This window comes from Triturus cristatus, chromosome 8 (genome assembly GCF_964204655.1).
Source record: "Triturus cristatus chromosome 8, aTriCri1.1, whole genome shotgun sequence".
Taxonomy (NCBI): domain Eukaryota; kingdom Metazoa; phylum Chordata; class Amphibia; order Caudata; family Salamandridae; genus Triturus; species Triturus cristatus.
The window spans coordinates 51,275,723-51,302,127 of NC_140591.1; the positions used below are offsets into that span (position 1 = coordinate 51,275,723).

The 26,405-nt window shown below is 46.6% G+C and overlaps 1 protein-coding gene across 4 annotated transcripts in view; it reads left to right on the top strand.

Annotated features, from left to right (window-relative positions):
- Nucleotides 1-26,405, top strand: part of LOC146800043 (uncharacterized) — a 50,722-nt gene that overhangs the window by 14,937 nt on the left and 9,380 nt on the right. For 2 of the 4 annotated variants that reach the window (XM_085620948.1, XM_085620947.1), the window contains exons 4-7: nucleotides 338-634; nucleotides 7,071-7,181; nucleotides 7,856-7,960; nucleotides 14,305-14,415. In XM_085620948.1, the coding sequence (XP_085477074.1) occupies nucleotides 338-634; nucleotides 7,071-7,181; nucleotides 7,856-7,960; nucleotides 14,305-14,415 (624 nt within the window). The remainder of the gene's footprint in view (nucleotides 1-337; nucleotides 635-7,070; nucleotides 7,182-7,855; nucleotides 7,961-14,304; nucleotides 14,416-26,405) is intronic. The other 2 variants (XM_085620949.1, XM_085620950.1) reach the window with 1 other exon arrangement.

The window sequence follows — 26,405 nt, forward strand, 5'->3', positions numbered from 1 at the left end:
ACTGGTGTGTGTGTCTGACTAAGTGTGTGTGTCTGAGTGTGTGTGTGCATGTGTGTGTATATACACGGATTTATTATCTTCTTAAGAAGAGTAACATTATACATACTAAACAATGAATCACATAGAATTGCGCCTCTGCATTTTATAAAATGTCTGGAAATCTGTACTTTGCCCAAATGTATAATTATAAGCAAGTTGAACATTCAGTTTTGCATAAAACCAAGAATTTCCTTCAATTCCATAGTTTGGATGGGACCTATACGCTCACCATGCAAATAAAATCTTAGTGAGATTGCATAATGTGATATTCAAATTAAGAAGCTTCTGCTTTTTATAGGTGCTACAATTCCCATATTGGACGTGTGTACCGCAAGCACAGAGGTTGTCCCGCGAATGAAGGATCCTCTGAAGACAGGCCGAATGGAGAGTCCTAAATTGCTCTGCACAGAGAGGTGGGGGAATCCTGATCTGCTCAGCAGAGGCAGAATTGAGAGCCCTGATCGTCTTGACGCAGACAGAAGACCGAGGCATGATCCACTTGGTACAGACAGAAAGGAGTGCCCTTATCCACTCGAAACCGTCAGAAGGAAAAGTCATGATATGCTCAGCACAAGTCAAATGAACTGGTGTAAAGGTGACGTTTTTTATATTCACTGTAACAAATGATTCCCAAGATGCTAAGAGTAAAAAATAGATATTTGCTTTTATAGTTGAGGATGAACGGTCTGAACTCGGCCAAATAAACAGCAAGAGCAGTGAAGCTTCATGTTACGTTTACAAGCCTTTCCAGCATCCTCTGGGCGAACTGAAGCACTAAAATACAGCTGACATGCGTTTCCCTGAGCAACCTTTGTACATTGCCTTAGACTAAGGGCCTGATTTAGATCTTGACGGACGGGTTACTCCATCGCAACTGTGACGGATATCCAGTCCGCCGAAATAGAAATCCCATCATATCCGACGGGATTTGTATGTCGGCGGACGGGATATCCGTCACTGGTGTGACCGAGTAACCCGTCCGCCATGATCTAAATCTGGCCCTAAGACAAGTTCCTGTTGTTGCAGTCTCAGTCAGTGCAGATCTTCGGGAGAGCACACTCACAATGTTCTTGAAGTTCAGTGATGTAAGACTTCCACTCACAAACTCCTCAAGAGGCTGTCCAGTTTCAGGCCGCATGAAGAAAACGGCTGCTAAGCACACTCCATCGCTCTTGGCAAATAACAGGCTCCTTCATCCCCACAGCCTCGGGCATTGCACTCGGACAGAAAGCGAGTCTTCGGTTCCCGCACTATCAGCATGATTACCATGCCATAGTTTCAATAAATCATTTATAAGTTGAGGATGCTGTGTTGAATATTTTGGACACAGGAGGTTCTGGAGATCTGTTGCTTCTTGCATTAGAATTAAACACAAAACTTTATGATATGAAGCTTTTAAAGTGGCTGGTATAATGTGTGCAATTTAGAACCCCATTCCTGTTTCCAATACTGATGGAAAGCATCCATGGCTGCCAACTCCGGGTCCGGTCGCCAACTGAAGTACCTATAGATTTAATGGTCCGTGTACGATGCAAAGGGGTCCACCATGAATGGGCCCCATCTGTCGCGGATCGCCTGAAACACCAATGGGTGCAGACGCCAGAGGCTCGCATCTTGCAGGGGACGTGCACGCCAATCGGCTACTTGATTGGCGGCCCCAGGGAGATGTTCCGCCCACCGAGACCTGATTCTTGAGGCAGAAATCACAGAAGTTTCTAACCAGATCTGAGAGGTTCTTGGGTCAGGTATCCCCTAGATGATTTATGTTGCTCACTGCCGCTACATTGTCCATCTTGAGAAGGACACAGCATTGTGCTCGGTCCTTGGTCCAACACCAGAACTGAGAACAATCCTGCCAGGAGTTCAAGGCAATTGATATGCATGGATTTTTCTTGAGAGAACCATCTTCCTCCTGTGGAGAAATCCCCACATCTCCCCTCCCATCCCGTGCCACTGGCATCGGACTCTACGACCAGATCCAGAAGGGAGCCGAATATCGCTTGACCATTCCATGCCTCCATATGAGCCAGCCAATAATGAATCTCCTCCCGAGTTTCCTCTGATAAAGGGACCATTTGGGAATATGTGAGTCCACTCCTGAGTTGAAAGGCTTTTAGTCGTTGGCAGGCGAAGATGGCCTGGATGGAGGACGGTAGAAGCCCCTCCACTCTAGCTACCCGGCATAGGGCGGTGGGTGGTTTGGCTGCTAAACAGTGCAGCTTGTGCTTCATCGTGGTCATTTTCCTCAAGGGAGGCTAAGGGTGTCTCAGACTGAATCCACCTAGAAGCCCAGGAACACTAGAGACAGAGAGGGCGTCCTAATAGACTTCTGTTGGTTTATGATGAAACCCGAGATACTCCAATAGAGAGACTGCCATCTGTAGGTGCACCAAGAGATTCTGAGGGCAGTGGTCTATCAGGAGAATGTCGTTCATGTAGATGATGAGGCAGATGCCCCACGGTCTTGAGGAATTCTACCACCGGGCGCATTACTTTGGTAAAGCACCATGGGAGGTACGCAGACCAAAGGGGAGCATGGTCAACTCAAACGTATCCTCCCGCCATTGGAACTGGAGTAATCGACAGCAGGGAGAAAAAATCGGGATGGTTAGGTAGACGTCCTTGAGGTCGAGATGCGCCATCCAGTTGAAGGAGGTCCCTTAAAAGATAGATACCCTCCATCTTTAACCACTCATTGAATTGTTTTAGATAGATTACTGGCCTTTGCCCTCCATCTCTCTTGTCCACTACAAAGAGCTTGCTTAAAAAGGCCCTTGGATGAGCGGATGTCCGCACTATCGAGCCCTTGTGGAGTAACTCGGCTACCTCTAGATTCACTAGCTCGGGGTGGGCAGAGAAGACCAATGGGACAAGGGGTTTCTCTTGGGTAGGGAAACCCTAGAATTTTATGTGGAAGCCCTGTACAGTTAGAAGGACACAAGCATGGGAGGAAAGGGCCTCCTAATTGTGAATGAAATCCTGGAGTCTGCCCCCCAAGTGTTGCTGAGGAAAAGAATGTTCGCTCACCTTGAGTGGATCCTTGGTTGCCATCGCCTTGGTGTCCGCCTCTCGAACCCAGGTAGCTTCTGGTGGGGTAAAAGTTTCCAAAATTGGAAGCATCTTGGTATTGTCCCCTCCTATTTCTGTATCCTCTGTTGGATGCTCGGTGTTAAACGTGGCCGCCCGAACGCCCCCTGCTTCGGCCAGCCCCAGTGAAAACAGGGGGGAAAAATGCATTTTTATAGATGCCTGGGTTTTGTCCAGTGAAGCAAAAGTTTGTACAAATGGATCTAACTCCTGGATAAATGGGTCACCAAACGTCCCCACTTGAGTAATGGGACCAGCCTCTGATATGGCAAGGTCCCCAATGTTGGGGTCAGCCTCTCCATGGAGATAGTTCAGTTTGCATTCCCCAGGAAGATAATGGCTTGCTGGCCCCAACCGGGCAGAACCTCTGGGGAAGTCAGAGTCCCAGACGCTCTGACGTCCTCTGCAATATCCAGAATACTGTTGAAGGGGCCTGAGATAACCAAGAGCTTGTCATGGCAAGCTCACCAGGACCGATGGATCCCCTTCTTAGGAATGTGCATGTATTTCCCCAGGAAGGTAGCCATACGCTCGCCAATCTCAGGGGTCGGTGCTAGTTTGTCACCCAGACACTGGCGGAGGCTCTGTTTGTCTAGCGACTTACAAAGCTGCCCGTGACATAGGTTGCGACTTTGTCCACAGGGGTCCACTGAGAGGAGCAGGGGGTGCATGAGATGCTCTGGGTCTAACATGTCAGAGGTCCCCTGGGGGTGTCATCAAATGGCGTGTCTGGATGGAGGTGACGGGGTGAGGGATAACATGACGATGCCCCCTCTCTTGCTCCGCATCGGAGCCGTAGTGTGATTCTGACCCTGGTGGGGAAGTGGGAGGACGGGAAGGGGGGAAAATCCCAGCGGGTTGGGTGCCCGAAGGCCAGAGTTCTGGGGGGTCCAGATGCAATGGTCCAGAGTGGTTCATAAAGGCCTGCATCAGACTAGCAAAAGCATCTAGCTCAACGCCTACCTCAGGTTCCCTCTTGCATTTGGAGAGCGGTGCAGGCGAATCAGTCGTTCCCAGAAGTTAGATCGATATAAGCCCCAGATTGTCTTCCCCTCCTTCCCTCCCTGGGATAGATTTAAAGCAGCGCTCTGTGTTCTGCAGAAGTGTCCTCACCAGGGGATGGGGGAGCACCGCCTGTGTAACCGCTTTCATAATAGAGGCGTCCATGACCTCGGCAAAGTGGTCTATGGGGAGGTAGATCGCGCTTTCCTCCACTAGGTATGTCTCTTCGACATCTCTCATGGTGAAATGGGAAGGTACTGAGGGTATCTCAAATGTCATTGATCTTCTTGATTCTGGTGAATAATTACACAGTCGTGATTAGAATTAAGAAAAGAGGAAGTACCTGCAGTGCTTGGAAAGTTTTTAACATCCCCTGGGGTCAGTTTAGCCTTGGGAAAGGGCTCTTTCTCCTCTTTGATGCTGTCTGCCATCATCACTATGGTGAGCTCTTGTTCTGTATTCATCGAAATATCAAATAGTGATTTCACTTCACTATTTGATATCATATATATACATACATACATACATACATACATACTAGGGTAACCAGCCAGGTATAAAGGAGGTGGGGGTCTCCTAGCTCAACAATGAAAGCCCAGGGGGCTAAAGACAGGGTACTAGGCCCTGAAGGACAACACACACCCACTGTACTTCACAGGGACTTGCCTGAGCTGGTATCCACTTGTCTGCTTAAAGTAACACGCTAAGCGCTGTCAAAAAACGAGTACACTGTACTTCACAGGGACTTACCTGAGCTGGTACTCACTTGTCTGCTTAAAGTAACACGCTAAGCGCTGTCAAAAAACGAGTACACTGTACTTCACAGGGACTTACCTGAGCTGGTACTCACTTGTCTGCTTAAAGTAACACGCTAAGCGCTGTCAAAAAACGAGTACAGACCCCGCTGGGAGTCGTCTTGCTTATGGGGCCGAAAGGCAGAGAAAATGAATACCTGGCCGGCCCGCTGCGTTCAGATTCCAGTGATGGAAATTAGTGCACCGGCACAGGGCAATGAAACGCACTGAGCAGGCTGAAATGCTGTTCCCTCTAGTGGTTGGCGAACCAGACCGCATGGGTCCCAGGCCTCGTAGTGCCTTTGGCACAAACATCAGCTGTGGAGGAGCAACAAGTGTTCCTGTGGCTGCGCTGCAAAGAAAGCAGCAGTAACGGTATAAAAAAAAAACAGCACAAATAATGCAATATAATAGCACAAACGGCGAATGACTGAGCCAAGAGGCTAGAGGCACTTAACTCAGCTGCTGGAGCAGTGAAAAAAGAGGAAGTGGTGACATTGAGGAAGGACTGTTGAGGGGTCCTGGCTTAACTAACTGGACATTGTCTGTGGTTGAACTGTTGACTTTTTTACTAAGGGTTATGGGAAATCTAGTCTTTTGTTGTTTGTCTAATTGAATGCTGTAAATAAAGTGAAGAAAGTGCAATGTTATCCTTGCCTCTGGTCATGACCTAGAATTACCATTCCCATGTACTTATTCTAACGTAGTTTAAAAACAAGGTAAAAATAAAACATCGTGACACTATGTTAACAAAAACTGAAAGTGTTGATTTAACCACCACCATCTAAAGTTGAAAGACACATTTCTTCGACACTGATAAGAATTTCAATGCTCGTTATAAAATTAATCTGTAAATAATTTCCTGCATGAATTCCATTATTTTAATAATATACTGCATTTCACTACAGCCAAAGTCTTAATAGTTCTAGTTTGACATTGCCATTTTCTGTTGCGTTAAATCATAACTAAAGATTTAAGTGTCAACCGGTATCACAGAAGACAAAATAGCATTGTGTCAAAACGAGTCTCCACTAGAGGTAATAAGTAACCCTCCCTGTCAGCGGATATGCCCTGACGGCTATAGAAATAATCTCTATTCCTTTCCAGAACTCCTTGACATCCTACATCCAGCCCATCCATCTCCATATAAAGTCCAGTACAACATTTGCATTGCCCAATCTGTGCAGTTGGTCAGCTTCATATATTAGGGATAAATATTACATTCGAGTTCCGACGTCTTTTCTTAATAACTGGCAACTGGGTGTGTCACAAGTTGCTGATTCTAAAGACAGGCATTTAAACAGGGATTGCAGAATCCCATGTATTATAACTGGTTTGTGGAAACCTTTTTCAGGAACCCTTGTCTTGTTGGGTTGTTTTCTGCCCAGTAACCTCCCTCTTAGATTTGCTGATACAGAGGGCTTTGGTGACTCCAGACCAGTAGAAATACTTACAGTTAGAGGATTTTTTGAAATAACATGCTATTATCTGTATTTCTGCACTGATTTCCATGTTTCATCTAGTATTTCTCCCTGAGACTTTCCTACTTGTCGCCAAAGTTTGTAGGTCAAATATTTGTGAGAAGCTGAGTTAACAAGGTTCTTATAATCTTGATGGGGTTGGCAGCTCTTCCGACAATCATCTCTAATATTTTTGTGAGACAGGGGGTTGAGATGATGGAGGCTAGCACTCCTGGGCTAATACAATTCAGCGTATTCACCATGTAGGTTCTTACAAGAGGTCATGTGATACGGCTACCATCTTTGAGATTGCAATCTGAAAGCATCAGAGTTCAAAATTCAATTTTACAAGGAACTAACTCACACTTTCACCCTGTACCTCTCTGCGCTACCCGTCCTTCGTTGGAAACAAGAAAAATATACTTGGAGTGGTTGGATTTTTCTCTTTTAGTATTATAGACGAGGAGAGGTGAAAGCACACAGATAATTAGTTGGAGAAAACAGTGCACTGTACAACTGCAGCAGAAACCTAGTTTGCGGACGCATACTGTGGATTCACCCAAAGAGAGGCAGGGTCTAGGACAGAGGCTTAGAGGATAGTAACCATTGCTTGCTCTGCTGGATGTTAAAGAGCTTGGTGATGCTGTGATTGATGTGAAATCACTATTTGATGTTTCCATGAATACAGAACAAGATCTCACCATAGTGATGATCTCGGACAGCATCAAAGAGGAGGAAAAGCCCTTTCCCATGGCTGATCTGAACCCAGGGGATGTTAAAAAATGTCCAGGCACTGCAGGTACGTCCTCTTTTCTTACTTCTAATCACAACTGTGGAATTATTCACCAGAATCAAGAAGCTCAAGGACATTTGGCCTCCGTTTGTACTGGTCCTGTCACAAGGACTACAAACAAGTCACTGATGTGGCTTCACTGACCAAGAAAGACTGTAAATATATAGGGGCACATTACGCCCTAGATAATGTACCAGATCCTACCTTTGTGTTTGGCTTAGACATTTTTGTATCTGCAGTCTTCTTTTAATGTCAATGCTAATTCTGAACTTCTGTTCACTGTGCCCAAAAAGAAGTTGTCCCAAGGGGGGTGGCAGAGGGTGCAGAGCCGTCTTGTGTTGTAATGATCTTCCGTTAGATTTAAAGAAAGAAACAAATATTTTGGTATTCCGGCGCCCTCTCAGTACCTCACAGTTTAATAAGTACAATATTTGGTTAGTATTGCGGGATACATTGTAATGGTTTATTAAGTAGACGGATAGCTGGATAGATGCATAGATAAAGGAAACACGACAGACGGGACCAAAATATTATGACCAAGTTCACTTGTAGAAGTCCAGTTGCTCTTCATTTCACTAATCCTGCTCTTTGTAAACCGCCTATGTGTACACTCATTTTGTCTTTGCTCAGCACCAAAGGAGCTTTTGATCACTTACACATTCCCTTTTATGTTTAACTAGGCCCTGTGATTGCAAACTCTGTCTTAAGATCCAAAGAAAAGGAAGATATGTGCCCTCTGGACGATGAAGACTCTGACAGGAGACACAATGACAGCCTTTCCCAAAGTGAGTGATAAAGGTTCAAGTGTTGCATGAGTTAACTATTGGGGTGCAAAAAAACTTGATGCTTGCTTAAGGACACAAGAACACACGCACAAGGACGGACCTGCACCGTCCTTGCTTGTTACAAAAAATGTCGCTGGAATTATCACCCTCTGTTTTTACTTCATGGTCGGATATTTTCAGATTTTTCAAACCCAGACTAAGTTGGATGTAATTAGGATATGGATTCTGGGGATGTGAAGACATCGAACTAGGGGAAGTGCTAATCAAGGTTTCTGAATCCGTGCCAGGTGGCATTAAATTTATATTCTTTAAAGCTTCTTGGCACGGACTAGTGAGTAGCAGAGGTTGCGTAAGTCACTAGAGTGGATTTAGTCAGGTTTGACTACTTTACGACATCTAGGAAGATTTGCTGGTTTGTGAATGACTCTGGCAGAGCCTGGAGGTATTCTTTAGATTTTCTCTCCTCCATGCACGTGAACATGACCAGTTTTATTACATCCCTCACTGAACACAAGACAGAAGAAGTTTCTTCATCTCCAAAGGGTCCACCGCCCGGCACTGCATATAACAGAAGGATCTTTGTGACCCCTTGTGTGCTAGCAATGTGCACTCTCAACAGTGCAAACTAAAGTGTGCCAAGGGGATGGGAGACTATGTGTGGGGGGAGGGTGTGTGTGCGTGTGTGCGTGTATATACACTGTACTTTATTATCCCCTTACGTGAAGAATAACATTACACATACTAAACAATTAATCATTTAGAATTGCGCCTCTGCATTTTATAAAATGTCTGGAAACCTGTTCTTTGTTCAAACATATAATTGTAAGCACATTGAACATTCAGTTTTGCATAAAACAAAGAATTTCCTTCAATTCAATGGATTGGATGGGGCAGATAATCTCCACCTACAAAAACAATCTCAGTGAAATTGGATAATGCTTGTAGGAATCTGGCTCTTTAAATGGTATATCAATAATCCGATATATTGTGCAAAGATCCCAGGGGTTCCCTCATGTGTGGGCAGAGGCTTGCTCTAGCAATTCCAAGTTGTTCTGTTAGGGGGTAGTGTGGTGAAGCAGCCTCAGGCTTAACCGAGAGGAGTGTGTGACATCTGCAAATACACACAGTAGTCAATAAATTATACACACGACTCAAGAAGAAGATACACACCAATTTATAAAAATAGCAAGTATCCTTATATGTTTAGGCACCAGAGTCATTTTGTTCAGGTAAGTACGCTTTTAAAGAGAAGTATTTTAGAGTTTAAAAAGACGACAATTAGTGCAATTTTTTGAAGCTTCAATGTTATCCCATGAAAGGAAGAACAAGTACGCCATTCAGGTACATTACAGCAACTTACAGAACCAATCTCCAGTATTTAAGGTGTGTGGTGGGCAAGGTCCAGAGCAGCACCAGCAGAACACCACCAGCGGCATGGGGGCGTCCGAGTGCAGGGTGCAATCGGCATCAGGAGCCCAGTGTCACTCTATAGGGACCGGTCTCTGCGAAAAGAGTCTCCATGCTCTGGCTGAGGGGGTCAGTCGGTTTGAGCCAACAGGGGGGCTCAGGCCTCATGCTGCTCGTGTAGGAGGGGACACCTTTGGTCCTCTTCTCTATGGACCCAAGGTGATGGGTGCAGAGGTATCTTTAGGCGTTATGTTTTTCTTACCGGAACAGTTGCGGTAGAGGGGGCCTGCGTTCAGAGCCTGCTGGCGGCGTCAGAGGGTCCACGAAGGGTGAAACCACAATGGACTCTTGAGGGCTGGGGGAACACAATGACACCATTGGTCCACTTCAACTCTGTCTTGGAGCAACGGGTGCAGTGGTGTCTTAAGCCGTTGGGTTTCTGCAGTTACGAACGCCTATCAGGTGTCTTAGGGTGTCTGTAGGATGCAGGTAAGCAGGTCCGCTACTTCTCTGGGGGAGCACAATGACACCATTGGTCCACTTCAACTCGGTCTTGGAGCAACGGGTGCAGTGGTGTCTTAAGCCGTTGGGTTTCTGCAGTTACGAACGCCTATCCGGTGTCTTAGGGTGTCTGTAGGACGCAGGTAAGCAGGTCCGCTACTTCTCGGGAGGTCATGGTTCCTGGGTAAAGTGCTGGCAGGCCTCTTGGGCTTTGGGGACTCGGCAGCTGCAGAACGAGTCGATTTCTCACGCAATTGGCAAATTCAGCAGGCAGGGTTGGCGTCAGGTCAGTTGCTGTGTCTTCTGTTCTTGCAGATGCGACTCTTCACGTCCTTTTTAGGTCTCGGCCTGACGTAGGCAGCGCATGCGCTCCTGCGCTGCCTCGTCATACGAGGCTTTTTGGAATCGATACGATTCCAAAAGCCTCGTCCCAGCTCCGCCTTACGTTTTCATTTGTGCGCGTCGATGTGAGTCACGAATTATGCCAAAGCCAGTGCAATGATTGCACTGTAGGCATGCCACTCGCTGCTTGTTGCCACCCTGTCTCCTTTTATCCACGCCCTGCGGGATTGGATCTCTTACCGGCGGCAGTACACACAGTCCTTCATTAGGCGGTGTGCACTTTCTTCTTCACTTCACGGAGCACTGAAGCAGCTTTGTCCCCAAGCATCGTGCCTTACTTTTTCCAAGTTTCTTTACCGAGCGCTTCAGGAACCACCGACCTACAGACCCCCACCAACCCTTCCCCTTAGCTTTGCCGGCGGCCAGCGCTCCCAGATAAGGCGGCGGAGGAAACTGCGGGGAAACACAGGCTCCTCACCGTCTTCTGTTCCAGAGAAATTCCGGCAGCATTTCATGCGTGTGTGCAGGCGCTAGTTGAAATATGGTGTCCTGTTGAGGATGTAGGGTACGCTTGTTCTTTCTCAGTTGGCATTGCTAGCTGGCGTCCCCTCTCTGCTCTTTAACACTTACTCCTTTGTAGCGGCAGATTATGTTTTGGTGTCTTACAGTGCCAGTGCTGCTGTTAAACAGTTTCTGTGTTGCTGACTTTTTCTCAGGACCTCTTTAAAGTTGCAAGATTGCATATCTGTTGCATGCTTACCTAGCTGAGAATGATTTGTTGAAGGGGAAATTAAGTGTAAACACTTTGGGAACAAATACTGTGGAGTTTGCTCTGCCGATGTCTAACGTAAAACATAAATGTTCTTTTAAATGCTTGTCCTGGGCTCGGTCGCCGTTGTCACGGTGTTGGGGTTACTGACGAGGCTGTGGGTGGTATGTGACTAGACTGATGTAGGAGACGTTTAATTTCACTCCTCCGGGTATAGGTGGCGATTTAAATAAGTGTGCACCTACCTGTCTGCCTTCACTATTAAATGCACCACTGTGCATTCGTACGTTGTGTTTTTTTCGTACACCATTGTAAATGTCAGGAATTGCTGGGATGTTAAGCACAACTTTCACACAGAAAAGGTAAGCAAAGCGTTAACACAGTTTGAGGATTCAAATCCTTCACTCGTTGGTAGTTAAAAATATTAGACAACCTGACATTGAGACACCCAGATGTTGCACTGCATGTGTTTTCGTAATTGAACTCCTCCTGATTTGGGGGGGGGGTGCTATGCTAAAGGGGTTACGAAGCCGCCTCTGGCACTGTTTTTCACACAGGAGAAAACTCATACATCTTTTCAAACTCGGCTGCCAAGTCTGAGAATCTGAGGTATGAAAGGGTTTTGACCTGGCTGGACTTCGGGTCTTATCTCACCGTCGTAACTGTCTCAAAGGAGTATGTAGGTTGGTCGGATGGTAATGGAAGATCACCTTTGTGGTCTATGGCATTAATTATTTTTGTACCGTGGGCCTTGGAGTGCTTCTGAGGCGGTGTTCATATGTGGAGGGTAGGGGCAGTGCCATTGCAAGGGTACCGTGGTCCTTGGTGGAAGCAGAGAACATTGGTGTCCCGTCCTCTGGTTGCGAGTAAAATACAGACGTAACTGTGGTGAGTTCGCCTCTAGCACCAGTGATTTTGAGGGCACTGCATGTCCTCCTGTGTTATTGATGTCTGCATCACATGCGGGTCGTAGTGGGAGGTCGCCCATGTACCAAAGTTGTGTCTTAGGACTGTTGACTTTCATAGATGCGTGCCTTGATGAAATAGATGTTTTGTGGCCATTAAATCTTGCAGGAGGTAGGGTCTCACCAAAGTTGTTGTGGTTGCAGCAGACGTCCTTCAAGAAAGCAGGGTCTGACCTTGCACTATGTGGTTATTGCAATGGTACAGGGCTGGTTGTTTAGTGTCATGGATCACACATCGCTGTTAAGGCATTTCTTTTTTTTGTTTTTTGGTTGCACACCAAACCCTGTGCCGCTACACTCTGTCATTGTGGTAGCTCCTAGGATGGTTTCAAAGAGATGTCCACCAGCTCAGAACTGCCTCAGGCTCTTCATTTTCAAAAAACAAAACCTTTGTAATTCCAAGCATTGAGTTTCTCAGGATGGAGTAGGTGTTGGCTGATGGATGCTTGTGTGTCTACAGGCAAGTGGCACAGGTCATTCTGTGTCCAAATCCGCTACCTGTAGTTCGAGAGGCCTCGTCGTTAGTACTGGCCCTATATGGAAGGCATTGGCCTGCAAACTTCTGACTTGGCAGTGCAAAGAGGCAGCAGTAGGTAATGTAGGTGCTGTAACAAAGGCATTGACAATGCAATAGGTCTCGCCTTTGATTAAGTTAAAGCCATTTGCTTTGCTAATGGTATTTTATAGCAAAGCAAATGGCTTTAACTTAATCAAAGGCGAGACCTATTACATATTTAATGCTTGTTCTTTCTTCATGTCACCAGAATCTATTTCTCTGGTGCCAGGGGCTCCCCTAAATACTGCATTTAGGGGAGTATAGGGTAGTAGCCAATGGGCTACTGACACTTGGGGTCACTACGCCCCTTATATGACCACTTCCTGTTGGAAGTTGGCATAACCCTGTCCCAAAATTCCTAAGCATGCCATCACAAAGATGGCACGACTTCTGAAAAGTCGTGCCTACCTCAATTTAGTCCACATTTGAGGTGGTATTAGCTTAGGGTGGCACACCTACTTGACTAGCTAAGTTTTCCACCTAGCCAGGTGCCAAAGGGGGCTCAGGACAAGGGGGTCAGCTTCCTCTCCTGAGAGGGGGAGCCAGATTTTCATTTTAAGGGCGGCAGCTCTTTGAAGCTCGACAGCCTAGGAAGGCTAATCAGCAGGTCATCCTGTGGGAAGGGGTGTGACACCCTCTTCCCGGACAGGCTTTTGTTCTGCATCTCCTGAGAGCAAAAGGCTCTACCCCCCTAGGAGGTCAGAACAGTGTTTCGGGTGGCAGGATCGCAGAAACCAATCTGAGAGTACACCAGCGACTAGTAGGTTTTCAAGGAGCACCTCCAAGATGCCCTCTTGGTGCATGTATTGATAAATCCCCCACTGGAATCAGTGTGGGTTTATCAATACGAGATGTTTGAAGCCATCATGTAGCTGGGGAACTCATTTTCACCAGTGTCCAGTACATGGTTTATAATGGTTTCCCTGATCAGTTGCACTGGCAATAATAGAACTGACCAGCACAGGGGCATATCTGCTCATGCAGGTGTGCCCTCCCATGTAATATTAAGCACCATGCCCTAGGGCTGTAAGGGTGACTTCCAAATACTACTTGCAGTATTAGGGGACAAGGCACATAGGAATGTGTGACATGCCGTGTTTTCACTTTTGTCTGCACCAAAACACGCATCCTGCAATGGCAGCCTTGCATGTGTTTGGTGAGGGGTTCTTTAGGGTCGAACAATTTGTGCTGCAGCCCTTGGGGACACCCCCTCAAGAGTACCCCAAGTCTTAAGGCACCAGGAGCACTATTTACTATGGACTTACAGAGGGTGCTAAAGGTATTGCTAATTGGAAGAAACAGCTGTACAGTTTTGGGAAAAAGATCTGGCACTGGGAACCAGGTTAGAAGGGACCCAGTTCACTTCCATTCGAAATTACATCATTTTCCAGACAAAACGTGGGTGTGACCATGTCACTTTCCTACAATGCATTATTCAAATTAAAAAGCTTCCGCTTTGTATAGGTGCTACAATTTCCATATTGGAAGTATATACCGTAAGCAGAGAGGCTGCCCCGTATCTGAAGGATCCATTGAAGACAGACCAAATGGAGAGTCCTAAGTTACTCTGAACAGAGAGGTGGGGGAACCCTGATGTGAAAGTAAGCAGATGAATACCCGGAGCAAACAGTGCATTGTACAATTACAACAGAAACCTAGTTTGCGGAAGCGCACGGAGTATTCACCCAAAGAGAGGCAGGGTCTAGGACAGTAGCTAACCTTCGCTTTCTTTGCTGGTTGTTAAAGAGCTTGGTGATGCTGGGACTAAATTTGAAATCGCTATTTGATGTTTCCATGAATACAGAACAAGAACTCACCATAGTGATGACCTCAGACAGCATCAAAGAGGAGGAGAAGCCCTTTCCCATGGCTGAACTGAACCCAGGGGAATTTAAAAACAGTCGCAGCCCTGCAGGTACGTGACCTTTTTCTTTCTTTCTTCTCATCACATGAATGTGGAATTATTCACCAGAATCAAGGAGAGCAATCACATTTGGCCTCCGTTTGTACTGGTCCTGTCACGAGGACTAAAAACAAGCTACTGATGTGGCTTCACTGACCAAGAAAGACTGTAATATATATAGTGGCACATTACGCCCTAGCTAATGTATCAACTCCTACCTTTGAGTTTGGCTTGGACATTTCTGTTTCTGCACTCTTCTTTCAATGTGCGTGCTAATTCTAAACTTCGGTTTACTTTGCCCAAATATAAGCTGTTCCTATGGGCAAGGGAGAGGGGTGAAGAGCATTCTCATTTCTGAATTTTGTGTTGTAATGATCTTCCTTTACATTTAAAGAAAGAATCAAATATTTTGGTATTCCGATGGTTTTTCAGTACCAGACTGTTTAATAGGTAAAATATTTGGTTAGCATTGTTTCATTAAACATTACAGATAGCTTTATAGATGCATAGCTAAACAAACAAGCATTGGCATAGCCAATAGATCTCGCCTTTGGGACCTTATAAGTGTTTAGCCATGCAACAGTTGCATAACTAAATACTAAAGTGAAAGTGATCGCGATCAAACATCAAAGCGGCCGTGCGGCCGCGAAAGTAAAGCACGGTAAAGCGCGTGCACATGCACTGTAGCCCTAGGCTGGTCTGGTAGCACTTTTTGGAGCCCTCTCAATAAGTCTCACCAGACCAGCGCATGCGCTGGGTCAGGCAAGACCTAAAAATGACACAGCCAGGACTAAAATATTTTCACCAAGTTCACTGTTGTAAAAACCTAGGGCTTAGAGGATAACAAAGCTTTAGAAATCCACAAACACTAAATGATAAGGTTAATGAAGAAAAATGTTCTTATATATTCCGAAATACATAGACTCATAAGAGGGCACACCATGCAGCTGATACAGAGAAGGTTTGAAAGGAAGCGATAAGGGAAGATGGGAGTCAAAAGAAATGGACTAAGATTTTGAAGAATCCCTGAATCATTGAGCCAACCACCCTGAGATAATCCATGCTCTTTATTCTGCACGGTGCATTGTGACCAAGCTGTTCAAAGAAGGACACTGTACTCTCCCTTTCGTACTCTCCCGTCTTGTTGAACTCTAACCCACGAGTGCTGATTTTTAGTTTGGAAGAACCCAGAAGGCATTTCCAGACTCCATGACGTCCTTCAGCCTAAGGTTCTCATTCTGAGGTCACTTAAAGCAAGCCTATAATCACGGACCTCTTTGACCTAATGATCGGAAAATCACTCAAATCTATCAATGCACAGGAGAGGATTTGACCTATTGCATGGATAGCAGTGAAATTGGTGTTCGATCCTTGAACAATCAAACTTTCATCTTCCCACCCATTCAAGCCCCTGCCTACCGCCCACTGCACTCCTCCCCTCCCCGGACCTACGTAATGGCTGGCGCTGAATGACTGTGCAGCGGATGCACCACAGGTGCACCAAAGGCAGGCCTGTCTCTTTTTGTGCCGCTTCTCTTCTCTCTTGCCCCGCTTGCCCATTCAGTCCACCACAGCCCCCTCCACCCCCTCCTGTGCTTTTCACCCTCCCACCTCCCTCTGCTCCTCATCTGTTCTCTCTCATCTTCTTGCTTCTTCCCATGTTGTCTTCCTGCCCATTGTAGCCATCGCCCCTTGCACTCCTTATCTCCCAGGACCTAAACAATAGCAGGCACTGAGTGTCTGTGCAGTGGGCGCATCGCTAGTGCACCAAAGCGAAGTCTGTCTGTGCCATCTGCACCTGGACCGTGGCCAGCACCACGCCCTCTGGTCCGTTCAGCCCCAATGCTACACAAGTGCTACCCTCAACCCAGAACAGCCCACAGCTGCTGTATGACTCCACACTTCATGGTAGGACCTTTTTCCTGCTTCACTTGCAGTGTGCCGCCTACACACTGTAAGAAACCGGCTCTATATATACTGCACCAAAGTGAGGTACAGTGTGTAAAGAGTCCAAGGGTCTCCAGAGGTTTGGCAGAGGTTAAAGTTAACTAGAACCTTACTCTCTAAAGTTGTAGCTTGGTCGAGCAGTAAGGCAGTATCAGAGGACAGTGTTAAGCATTTGCTGTACACTCTGTCAGCAAATGAATTCACACACTCAAGAACTGAACTCTAGGCCAATTGTTTTTGTAAAAAAAATATACTGTTTTGTTTCTAGAACCAAGCAAGCCTGGTACAGGTAAGCATATAAATACTTTGCAGTAGTAAATTACTTGTATGAACACAGTTCAAAATTGCAGTATAACTTGTACTGATTTTGGTAACAGTTTAAGTAAGTAGTTTGCAACACTTAGCAGGTATAGTACATTCAAATGAATGGTCTTTTTAAGAAAAATGCAATTAATTACTTTTCAGATTACGTTTGCTAACACAGGGCTGGATCCTAGATTCAGCACTGGGACATTTCCTGAAAACAGTTGAGTAAATTCATTTTAGTTAGAGGTACGATTTTTAAATAATATTATTGTATTTCAAAAGTTGAAACTTTTTCACATAGAATCACCAATGTTATCTTATGGGAGGAAATTCAATTTGCAGGTAAGTTACTTTAACGTTACTTTTCTTAGTGCTGGATACCTAGATTCAGCATTGGGACATTTCCTGAAAACAGTTGAGAAAATGCGTTTTGGTTATTTGTCTGTTTTTTAAGGAATATTCTTAGTTTTCAAAAGTCGACATTTAGAAACATTTTCACATAGAATCACCAATGTTATCCTATGGAAGGAAATTCAATTCACAGGTAAGTTACTTTAACGTTACTTTTCTTACTCCGTGCTGGATACCTAGATTCAGCACTGGAACATTTCCTGAAAACAGTTGAGAAAATGCGTTTTGGTTATTTGTGTGATTTTTAAGGAATATTCTTAGTTTTCAAAAGTCGACACTTAGAAACTTTTTGGGAGAAAAAGTGTCAACGTTATTCTATGAGGAAAAACAGGTTATCGGTTTCGAGGTAAGTAATCAGTCTTTTGAGTTAGGGTTCTGGGGTTAAACTATGGAGGATAGGGGTGCTCAGGTTGGTGGCTGCTGGCAAGCAGGCCACTGGGTTGAGGGAGCCAAGTTCCTAGGGTTTAGCTCAGAACAAGTTGGGGACCAAGTTAGCACAGAAGGAGCACCCTCAGCGGCATTAGGGCGGCCGGGTGCAGGGTGCTGTTTTGAGGGCGGATGCCCTGTTGATTTTGGCCTTTGAAGTCTCTCTTTCGTGAACTCTGCCCATCCTGGGGGAGGTGGCTTGGCACCTCGCCCGAGGATGTGCATCGTTTCAGGCCCCCGAGAGCAGCGAGCTCTCGACCCAGGCGTCCAGAAACCTGTCTGGTGGTGGCAGCCTAAGCAGCCACTCAGTCAGGTCACTAGTAGTTGGTCAAATTTCAGGGGGCATCCCTAAGATGCCCTTTGTTGTGCATTTTACATTCAATTCCACACTGGCATCAGTGTGGGTTTAATGTGCTGAGAAGTTTGATACCAAACTTCCCAGTCTTCAGTGTAGCAATTATGGTGCTGTGGAGTTAGTAATGACAAACTCCCAGTCCTATATACGTTTAATGGCAGCACTGCACTTGCAGTGTCAAGGAATGGACTTGGGCACTGTAGGGGTACAGGGCTCATGCACCTGTACACTTACCACTGGCATAGGGCACCCAGCTAGAGGGGTGACTGATGTGTGCCAGGGCAGTGGTTTGTGGGCATGGCACACTGGGATGTGTGCCATGTCGACTCTTCACTTTGTTCTTCACCAAGGCACTCTGTCTGCAAAGGCAGTGTGTGTCAGGGTACTGGGCCTCTGAGGGTGGCGCAATAAGTGCTGCAGCCCTTATAGGCCTTCTCTGGTCACAGTGCCCTGGGTACCTGTGGTTCCATTTACCATGGGCTGACATGTGGCCAGAGATGCCAATTGGGTTTGTTTTTGGGGAAAGAACACAAGCCCTGGTAACCTGATTGTCAGGGTCCCAGGGCACACCAAGAAAAAGTGCATCAGTAGTCTGGCAAAAAGTGTGGGGGGGGTTACTGCCACAGAAAACCTTTTTCCTACACACATGGCCCCTGAACTCCTACACCACACCACCCACCCAGACCAGCACCCCACAGAACGCCACAGTTGACTCTCAGCAGATACTCATGTGCATGCTCCTCCACACTCGTGCTCTCAGCAAACATTTCACCGAAATCTGGGACCTCCTAAGCAACAGCACGCCAGACCTCCTCTTCCTAATTGAAACCTGGCTGAACCCATCGTCATCTCCTGACATTGCCGTGGCCATCCTGGCCATATACACTATCGCATGCCAAACTGTTTACAAACAGAGAGGTGGAGTAGCAGTTATCCACAAAGACAACCATTGACTTCAACACCCCCTTCATGGAACACATGCACTTCAGCCTCCAGACAAACAACAGCATCACCCTGAAAGGTACCCTACCGTACAGACCACCAGGACCACGTACAAACTTCCACAACCTCATTGCCTCCAGCAAAAACATGAAATACCACCCTGCCACACAACTCACTTGGACCGACCACCCCATCATACACTTCCAAATCTGCACACTGCAAGCCAAAGCACCCACCGCCATCAACCTTCCCAGCCGAAACTGGAACAATATAACAGAAGGTGACTGGTGCAACGCCCTTTAAACGTACCAACCCAACACCACCGACCACCTTGACCAGGATATCACCAACTTCAACCAGTGGATATAGACTTGTGCCAGCTCACCAGCACCCATCAAAATTAGTAAACATTGCGGAACCTGTATTGCTGACTTACTAATGATGAGAGCGAGGCGCGTGAGGAAGAAAAACGTGTCCAATGTGTACTGCAATTTATTAGCTGTTTATCCATTCAAGATGATGATGAGATGTGGTGTATTAACCTGTTTTCTTGCTTAAATAAAAAGATCTTTTAAAAAAACCATTGCAGAACCAACAGACGGGTCATCTGGTACACACAGGAGCTCTGGCCTCCAAATGATACTGCAAGCAGCTGGAAAGAAAATGGAGATCCAACCATGAAGCCGATGCCAGATCTACCTACAAGACCGCACTCGGGCACTACCACCATATCTTGAGAGATACCAAGAGAAGAGCCCGTACTGAATGGATGGAGGCTAGCTCCAACAATTGCAAAGAGATCTTCTCTATCATCAAGGAGTTCACCACCCCAGAGGCTACAGCCAACTCCATTGGCCCTTCCCAGGAACTCTTCGACAACCTTTCCAACTTCTTTCACAGCAAAATCGAAAAGATGTACAGTAACTTTGAGCATCAACCCAACCCAAGGACATCACCTCCAACCTGTCCACCGCCAACCAAGACATTCTCCTAACCAACTAGAGAACACTCACCAAGAAAGACACCACAAAAAACATGAAAACGGTCTACTCTGTGTCCACAACAGAACCTTGCCCCCATCTCATCTACAACTTTCGAGGACCACTGATCAGAAGAATTCTCCCCCACATCATCAACTCCTCCATCATATCCGCCACCTTCCCCAAAGACTAGCAACACGCAGCAGTCACAGCCCTCCTCAAAAAACCCTTCAGCCAACCCCAGAGAGATGAGCAACTATCATCCTGTCTCCCTGCTCCCACTCCCAGTCGAAAGGATAGAGAAGACAATCAACCAACAACTCACCAACTACCTTGAACTGCACAACCTATACAACCACACCCAATCCAGCTTCCGAAGGAACCATAACAAGGAGACCGCACTCATCATTGCCACAGATGAGATCCGCACCATACTGGACTCTCAGCTGCGTTCAATACCGTATCAGACTCGAGCCTTCTCAGAAGAGTCAGACTCCCACCCTACACATCAGAACCCGAGAACCTGATCTGCAGAGTCCCCCAGGGTTTATCACCTAGCCCAACCCTGTTCACTATTTGCATGTCGCCTCTCACTAACCTCATCAGAGCACACAGCATCTCCATCATTTTCCACGCAGATAACATCCAACTCATCTTATCAATGTCTGCCAAGTCCATCAGTACCTGAACTAGAGTCAATGGGATCCTTTTAGGTTGCTCCTGGTTTGGCAAAGCACAAGGAGGAGAGGACTGCTCCTGCAGATGGATGAACTGTATTGCCTACATTTTTGCGACTATATGAAGGACACACAGGTGCTGAAGTGAGGACGGAGACAGGGCTATCTTTAGAAATTCTATGAGGTCTTTTGTTAATAAGTGGCTGCAAATTCTTCTTCCTAAGCAATACTTTTTGGATGATGGTAGGCCCGAGGGGTAGGAGTTCTAGGTCAAGTCGTACTTCGGATATCCCTGACTACTTCAGCTGGACTGATGCCAGCCTGGTGCAAAATCCTTTCACCTTCTTGTGCTTGTTTTGTGAGTGTTTCTGTTTTGAGACAGCCCCAGTACTTTCTGCTGTGAGAAGCATCACTGTACCCGAAGACTGTGTCTGGAGAACAGCCTGAGTAGGAAACGTCTAAGAAAAAATACCCAAAATGTTTTTTTCATCAATTTGACAAAGTTGTTCCACATCCCTGTTTAGAAAGGTGTACACACGTGGACCCAAATCACCCCACTTTGGTCCGGTTCCTGGTCCTTAATGGCCATGGGAGTGCCCCACAGAGTACTTGAAGGACTGCTGTACCTACCTACTGAGAGAGAGAAGGAATCTGCTATGCCCTCTATGAGAATTGACTGTCTAGGAGGAGAGGGGCCAAGTGTGCCCATGGGGACAGAGCCAGCCCTGTAGAGGGTCTCACTGGTATCTCACTACTGGTTCCTAGCAGGGACCACTTCCAGAAGTTGTACCATTGGTCTGGTCAGGGCTGCGTTATGTTATATGTTATGGTATGTTATAGTATATGTTATGTTATAGGTTATGATATATATGTTATGTTATTTTTATATGTAGGACTCTCATATTACATGGGAGGGGTATTATTTGCACATATGAAGGGAGGTGGGGGGGGTTGGGTAACTGGCCTGTCTGGGGGCCCATTGGAATAGCCAGGATTTTAGTTTCTTCTGGAATTCAACAATGCAGCTGGCTGCTCTGATGTAGGAGAGTTCATTCCAGGCTTTGCGGCAAGATAGGAGATTGTTCGACCTCTGTTCTGGTAGATGTATGAGACATGGGTGAGGAGGCTGGCCCTAGCAGTGGTGTCTGGACATTGTGTTGAAAAAGAGGCAGTTGTTGAGGAATGCTACGCCTTTGTTGTGTAGTACTATGTAGGTATGTGTGAGGCCTTTTAAAAGAGCACTCTTCTGGATTGGAAGCAAGCGGTCTTTGAGCTGTTTAGATATGTGTGCAGTGTGGTAGTTTGAGCGTGAGTCTTGCAATTGCGCTCCGTATAACATGGACTCTTTTGGTGAGTTGGTCAGTAATGCCAACACAGAGGGCATTGCCTTAGTTGGCCTGCTGGTGACCAGGTCTTGCATGACGATCTTTGGGTGTTCAAAGGAAGTAATTTGAAGGTTTGGAGATGTGGAGGCAATTGGGTTGATTTGATGTGTCATGGAGATTCTGTGTTCGATCACAAGAGCCAGGTTCCTGGGTGTGATGAATGGGCAGGTAGTCCAACCTAGCTTGGTGGACCACCACCTAGAAAACCGTGAGGTGTCTTTGCCAGATAGGACCACTTCTGTTTTGTTGCTGTTGAGTTTAAGGCAATTACTTTTCATGTAAGTTTACGAATTTGGCCTGGGTGATGGAGGTTTCTTCTGATAGGGAGAGAATGAACTGAATGTTGTCAGCGTAGGAGATGATGCTGAATCCTTGGAAGCAAATGATGCTGGTGAAAGGGGACATGTAGGTGTTGAAAAAGTTAAGGCTCAAGGAGGAACCTTATAGGACGCCCCAGGTCAGGTTGGAAGCTTCAGACGATTGGGGGTCCAAGGTTGACCGCTTGGGTGCGTCCTGAGAGGAGGAGCTGATCCATCATAATGCCCTGAATTCCCTCCTCCTGGAGACATAGGATGAGGGTGATATAGTAGACAGAGTTGAGTGCTGATGAGAGATGTAGTAAAATAAGTGCTTCTGTTTCTCCTTTATCCATGAATATGTGGAAATCATCTGTAGCAGCGATGAGGGCTGTGGATGTGCGTTTATTCAGACTAGGAAGTATCTAGGTGGTGGCTTGCACTGAGGATGTTAGCCAACTGGACATTGATGAGTTTCTCCAGTACTTTGGCTGTAAAGGGGAGGAGGGAGATGGGCCTGTAGGTAGCTAGGGTCAGAGGGGTCTGCTGAAGCTTTCGTGAGGAGCAGTAGGATGGTGATGTGTTTCCAGGAGTCAGGGAAAGTAGCGGTGGAGAGAGAAGAGTTGAGAATTGGTGTAAGGGCTGTACAGGTGGTGTTGAGTTCTTTGGCGACGATATAGTATGGACACTGAACCAATTGGGCTCCTGAATGGTGTTAAGTTAATTATGTTTATAGGGCGCAGCGGTTACCCGAGGGTGTCCTGGCACTGGTAGCTCACTCCACTGAGATCAAGATTGCAGGGAAGGTGTAGCTGGAAGATTTTATAAGTTAAATAGGCAAGTTTTAAGTTATTTCCTGAATGCGAGGCCAGTGGAGTCCCTCAGATTCCAGGGGAGGGCATTTCAAGCTTTGGCTGTGCCTGTAATGAAACCTCCCCCCCCCTCCGTAGCTTTCTTCATGGGTGGTACACTCACTAGTTTGGCTCCTAGTGAGCGCAGAGTTCTTTTGGGAGTGTACCATTGAAACTGGCTAATCAAGAATTCAGGACCCTGGACATGTAGCGACATGAAGACAATATATAGAGACTTGAAGTGCACTCGTTTCCTGATAGGCAGCCAGTGTAGTCTCTTAATTACCTTATTGACAGATACAAATTTGGGGGTACCTGTAACATGTCTTGCTGCCGCAATTTGCAGGATCTACAATTTATTTAGGTGCCGCACTTGGATATTCAAGTAGAGCCCATTGCGGTAATCCAGCCGTGATAAAATAAGGGATGAGACAACTGTTCGTAAACTGTCTTCTTGCAAGAAAGATTTGACCTTTTTAATCAGTTTAAGGGAATGAAAGGTGGCCGAGGTCGTGGCGTTTATCTGGTCGTCAAAGCTCAGTCTATCATCCACCATAACACCCAGATTTTTTGCCTTCCTCATAGGTTTAGGGAGGATGCCCACCAGTCCTGGGTCCAGAAGTTGGCCTTATTTCCGAACATGAGGATGTCAGTTTTGCCTGAGTTTAATTTCACACAATTCTGTGTCATCCAACTTTTGACGGCTTCCATGCAGTCATGAAACTTCTTGCTCATCCCTACTTCTTGTCCCGGCAGCAGTGACACTACAATTTGTGTGTCATCTGCATATGAAGTAAGACTGAATCCATAGGATCTGATCAGGGGGGCCAAAGGCGCCACATAAACATTAAAGAGGGTAGGGCTAAGGGACGATCCTTGCGGCACTCCACATGGCAAAGAAAAAGGTTTAGAATAGAATTTCCCTAGAACACAAATAGTGTCCCTATCAGTTAAAAAAGCTTTTAATAGCATCCATGCCTTCCCCTTGACTCCACACTATGACAAACGGTCCATCAGGAGATCATGATGGACCGTGCCGAAGACCGCGGATAGGTCCAGCATAATAAGGGCAGCCTCACCACTTTCCTAATTTCTTTCCGTTGATTTTATCAGGGCAGACTCAGTACTGTGCCCTTCTCTAAATCCATACTGAGTGGGGTCCAATAGCTTATTCTTGTAAAGAAAGGTTTCCGCTGTGATGATGGCTGGCCAGAGGAGCATTGCGGTTTGCAGATTGTTTCTTTCGTCGGAGTGGAGGACTTTGAAGGTAGAGCAGTGTGGGGGGGGGGGGGCGTGGGGGGAGAGGGGCAGAGATGTTGGAAATGGTGTTGATTTTCTTTTTTAGAGCAGTGGGCGAGTTTTGTGCAGAGTTCCCAGGATGGGGTGATGGTTGTGGGGCTGGTGGGTTGGGACGTGATTTCCGTCATAATGGTGAAGATTTCTTTAGAGGTGTTGAAACTGCTTTTTTGTTTTTTAAACAAATTTTATTCATCAAATGACACATATAGAGCAGGGCTCTGTAACCAAGAGACATCTGCACAATAAGCATAGAACATCATGACTTTTTCTTTTCGGCAATGAGATCTAGGAGAAATTAAGAGCCATACAAATGAAAGAAACTGTGTGAAAACCCCCTCCCAACCACCCCTGTCGCACTAACAGCTATCCAGAAACAGCCTAACTATGACTTTAGCACCACAACCACTCGCTACAGTACGCAATAATACAAGAAACTGCAGCTTGCACCAGCAGGGTAGAATTAAACTGGGTTGAGGGGCCCTGTTGCAGGGACCGGCTCCAGCAGCAATCCTCGGTAGTCCGCCCATCACTTCCAAACCTTAAAATGTTTCTGCGGGCACCCTCTTGCAGTGAAAATGGGGAGTTTGAGACCCATACAGAAGTCCAATCTCCTCTTCCATGCCGACACTGAGGGTGGTGCCGGCGCCTTCCATGCTCTAGCGATGTCTCTCTTCGCCAGAGTAAATCCTAGCAACATAAGATGGCGTTTATAAATATTGCCCCCAATCCCATCCATGATATGTAGGAGCACCAATTTCAGCGATTGGGGCAAGTCCCAGCCCAACACCTCAGAGAGACAAGTTACAACTCCTCTCCAGAACGTGACCAGAAGAGACCGTGCCAAATCGTATGTATCAGGGTCCCCTCCTCTCATTCACATCTTAGATACATGGGGAGGCCACCAGTCCCGCCCTCCACAAACGAACCTGTGTGAAGTAGACCCGGTGGAGATATTTAATCTGGACATGGCGCAGACGCACCGCTATGGCAGCCCCCCGCGGGGAGGCCAGGGCCTCCGTCCATTCCTCCTCATCAAGTGGACCAATGTCCCCCTCCCAGGCCCCTCTAAGCTTCTGCAGTGTGGGGACGCAGTGAGTCACCAGGGATTGGTAGATCTTAGATATCCTATGATCCTGAAGGTCACCATAAATACCTTCGCCTCTATCGGACTGAACTCCGCCAGCGACTTCAAGCCCTCCAGACTAGTGGAGAAGGCGTTACGAAATTGGAAGTATTTGTAAAATTGGGTTTTCGGCATCTGAAAATCTTTTTGTAGGTCCTGAAAGGACTTCAGAATCGGCCCCGCATAACATCCCCCAGGGTAGAGCTACCAATGCTGTCCCATCCACGAAACCCTGACAGAGTAGCTACTTGTGGCAAATGGCCATTATTCCATAAAGGGGTTTTCTGTGTCAGCGTGTTCCACCACCCCATTCTCTGCAAGGCCTGTAGCCAAATCTGGAAAACTACCTGGGTTGCTGACGGTAGGGGTTGAAACTGCTTTTCATTCTTTCCGTGACTGCTACGTGCTTGGTGGTTTTAAGGCACTGGTGGTAGATCCCATGGGCTGATTTGTAGTATTCGGTGTTGTCGTGGGAATGGTGCCATTGTCGTCGTAGCACACTTTGTGGGCTGGAGTTCATCAATGTACCAGCTTGCTTGTGGCTTGGACTGGGGCGTGGGGTGGTTTTCAGAGGAGTGTTGGAATGGGGATTTGCACAGGAGCTGATTCACTTGTTGCAGTTGTGATGGAGCATGCTAGGTTATCGTGGTGGGAGAGAGTGTTGAGACCAAAGATCAGAGACCCTGATGTCCTTAGGGATTATGTTCCACTAGCGTTGGGCTGTGTGAGTGGTTCTGAGCTGGTTGGGCAAGTGGAGGCAGAAACTAATGAGGAAGTGTTCTGTCAAGGTGGGTGGCATAAGCTTGTCTACCATGGTGTCTTGAAAGTTGGTGGAATGGGGTTGAGGAGGTGTCCGGCTATATGGGTGGGGTTATTCACTCTCATGCTGAGGTCTTACAGCAGAGTGGTAGTGTTGGGATCAGTGTGGTCCTCTAAGTGGAAGTTGGGGTACCTGAGTAGAATGAAGGAGTTGGATGCGAGGGCCAGAGGAGCAAGAAGATCAG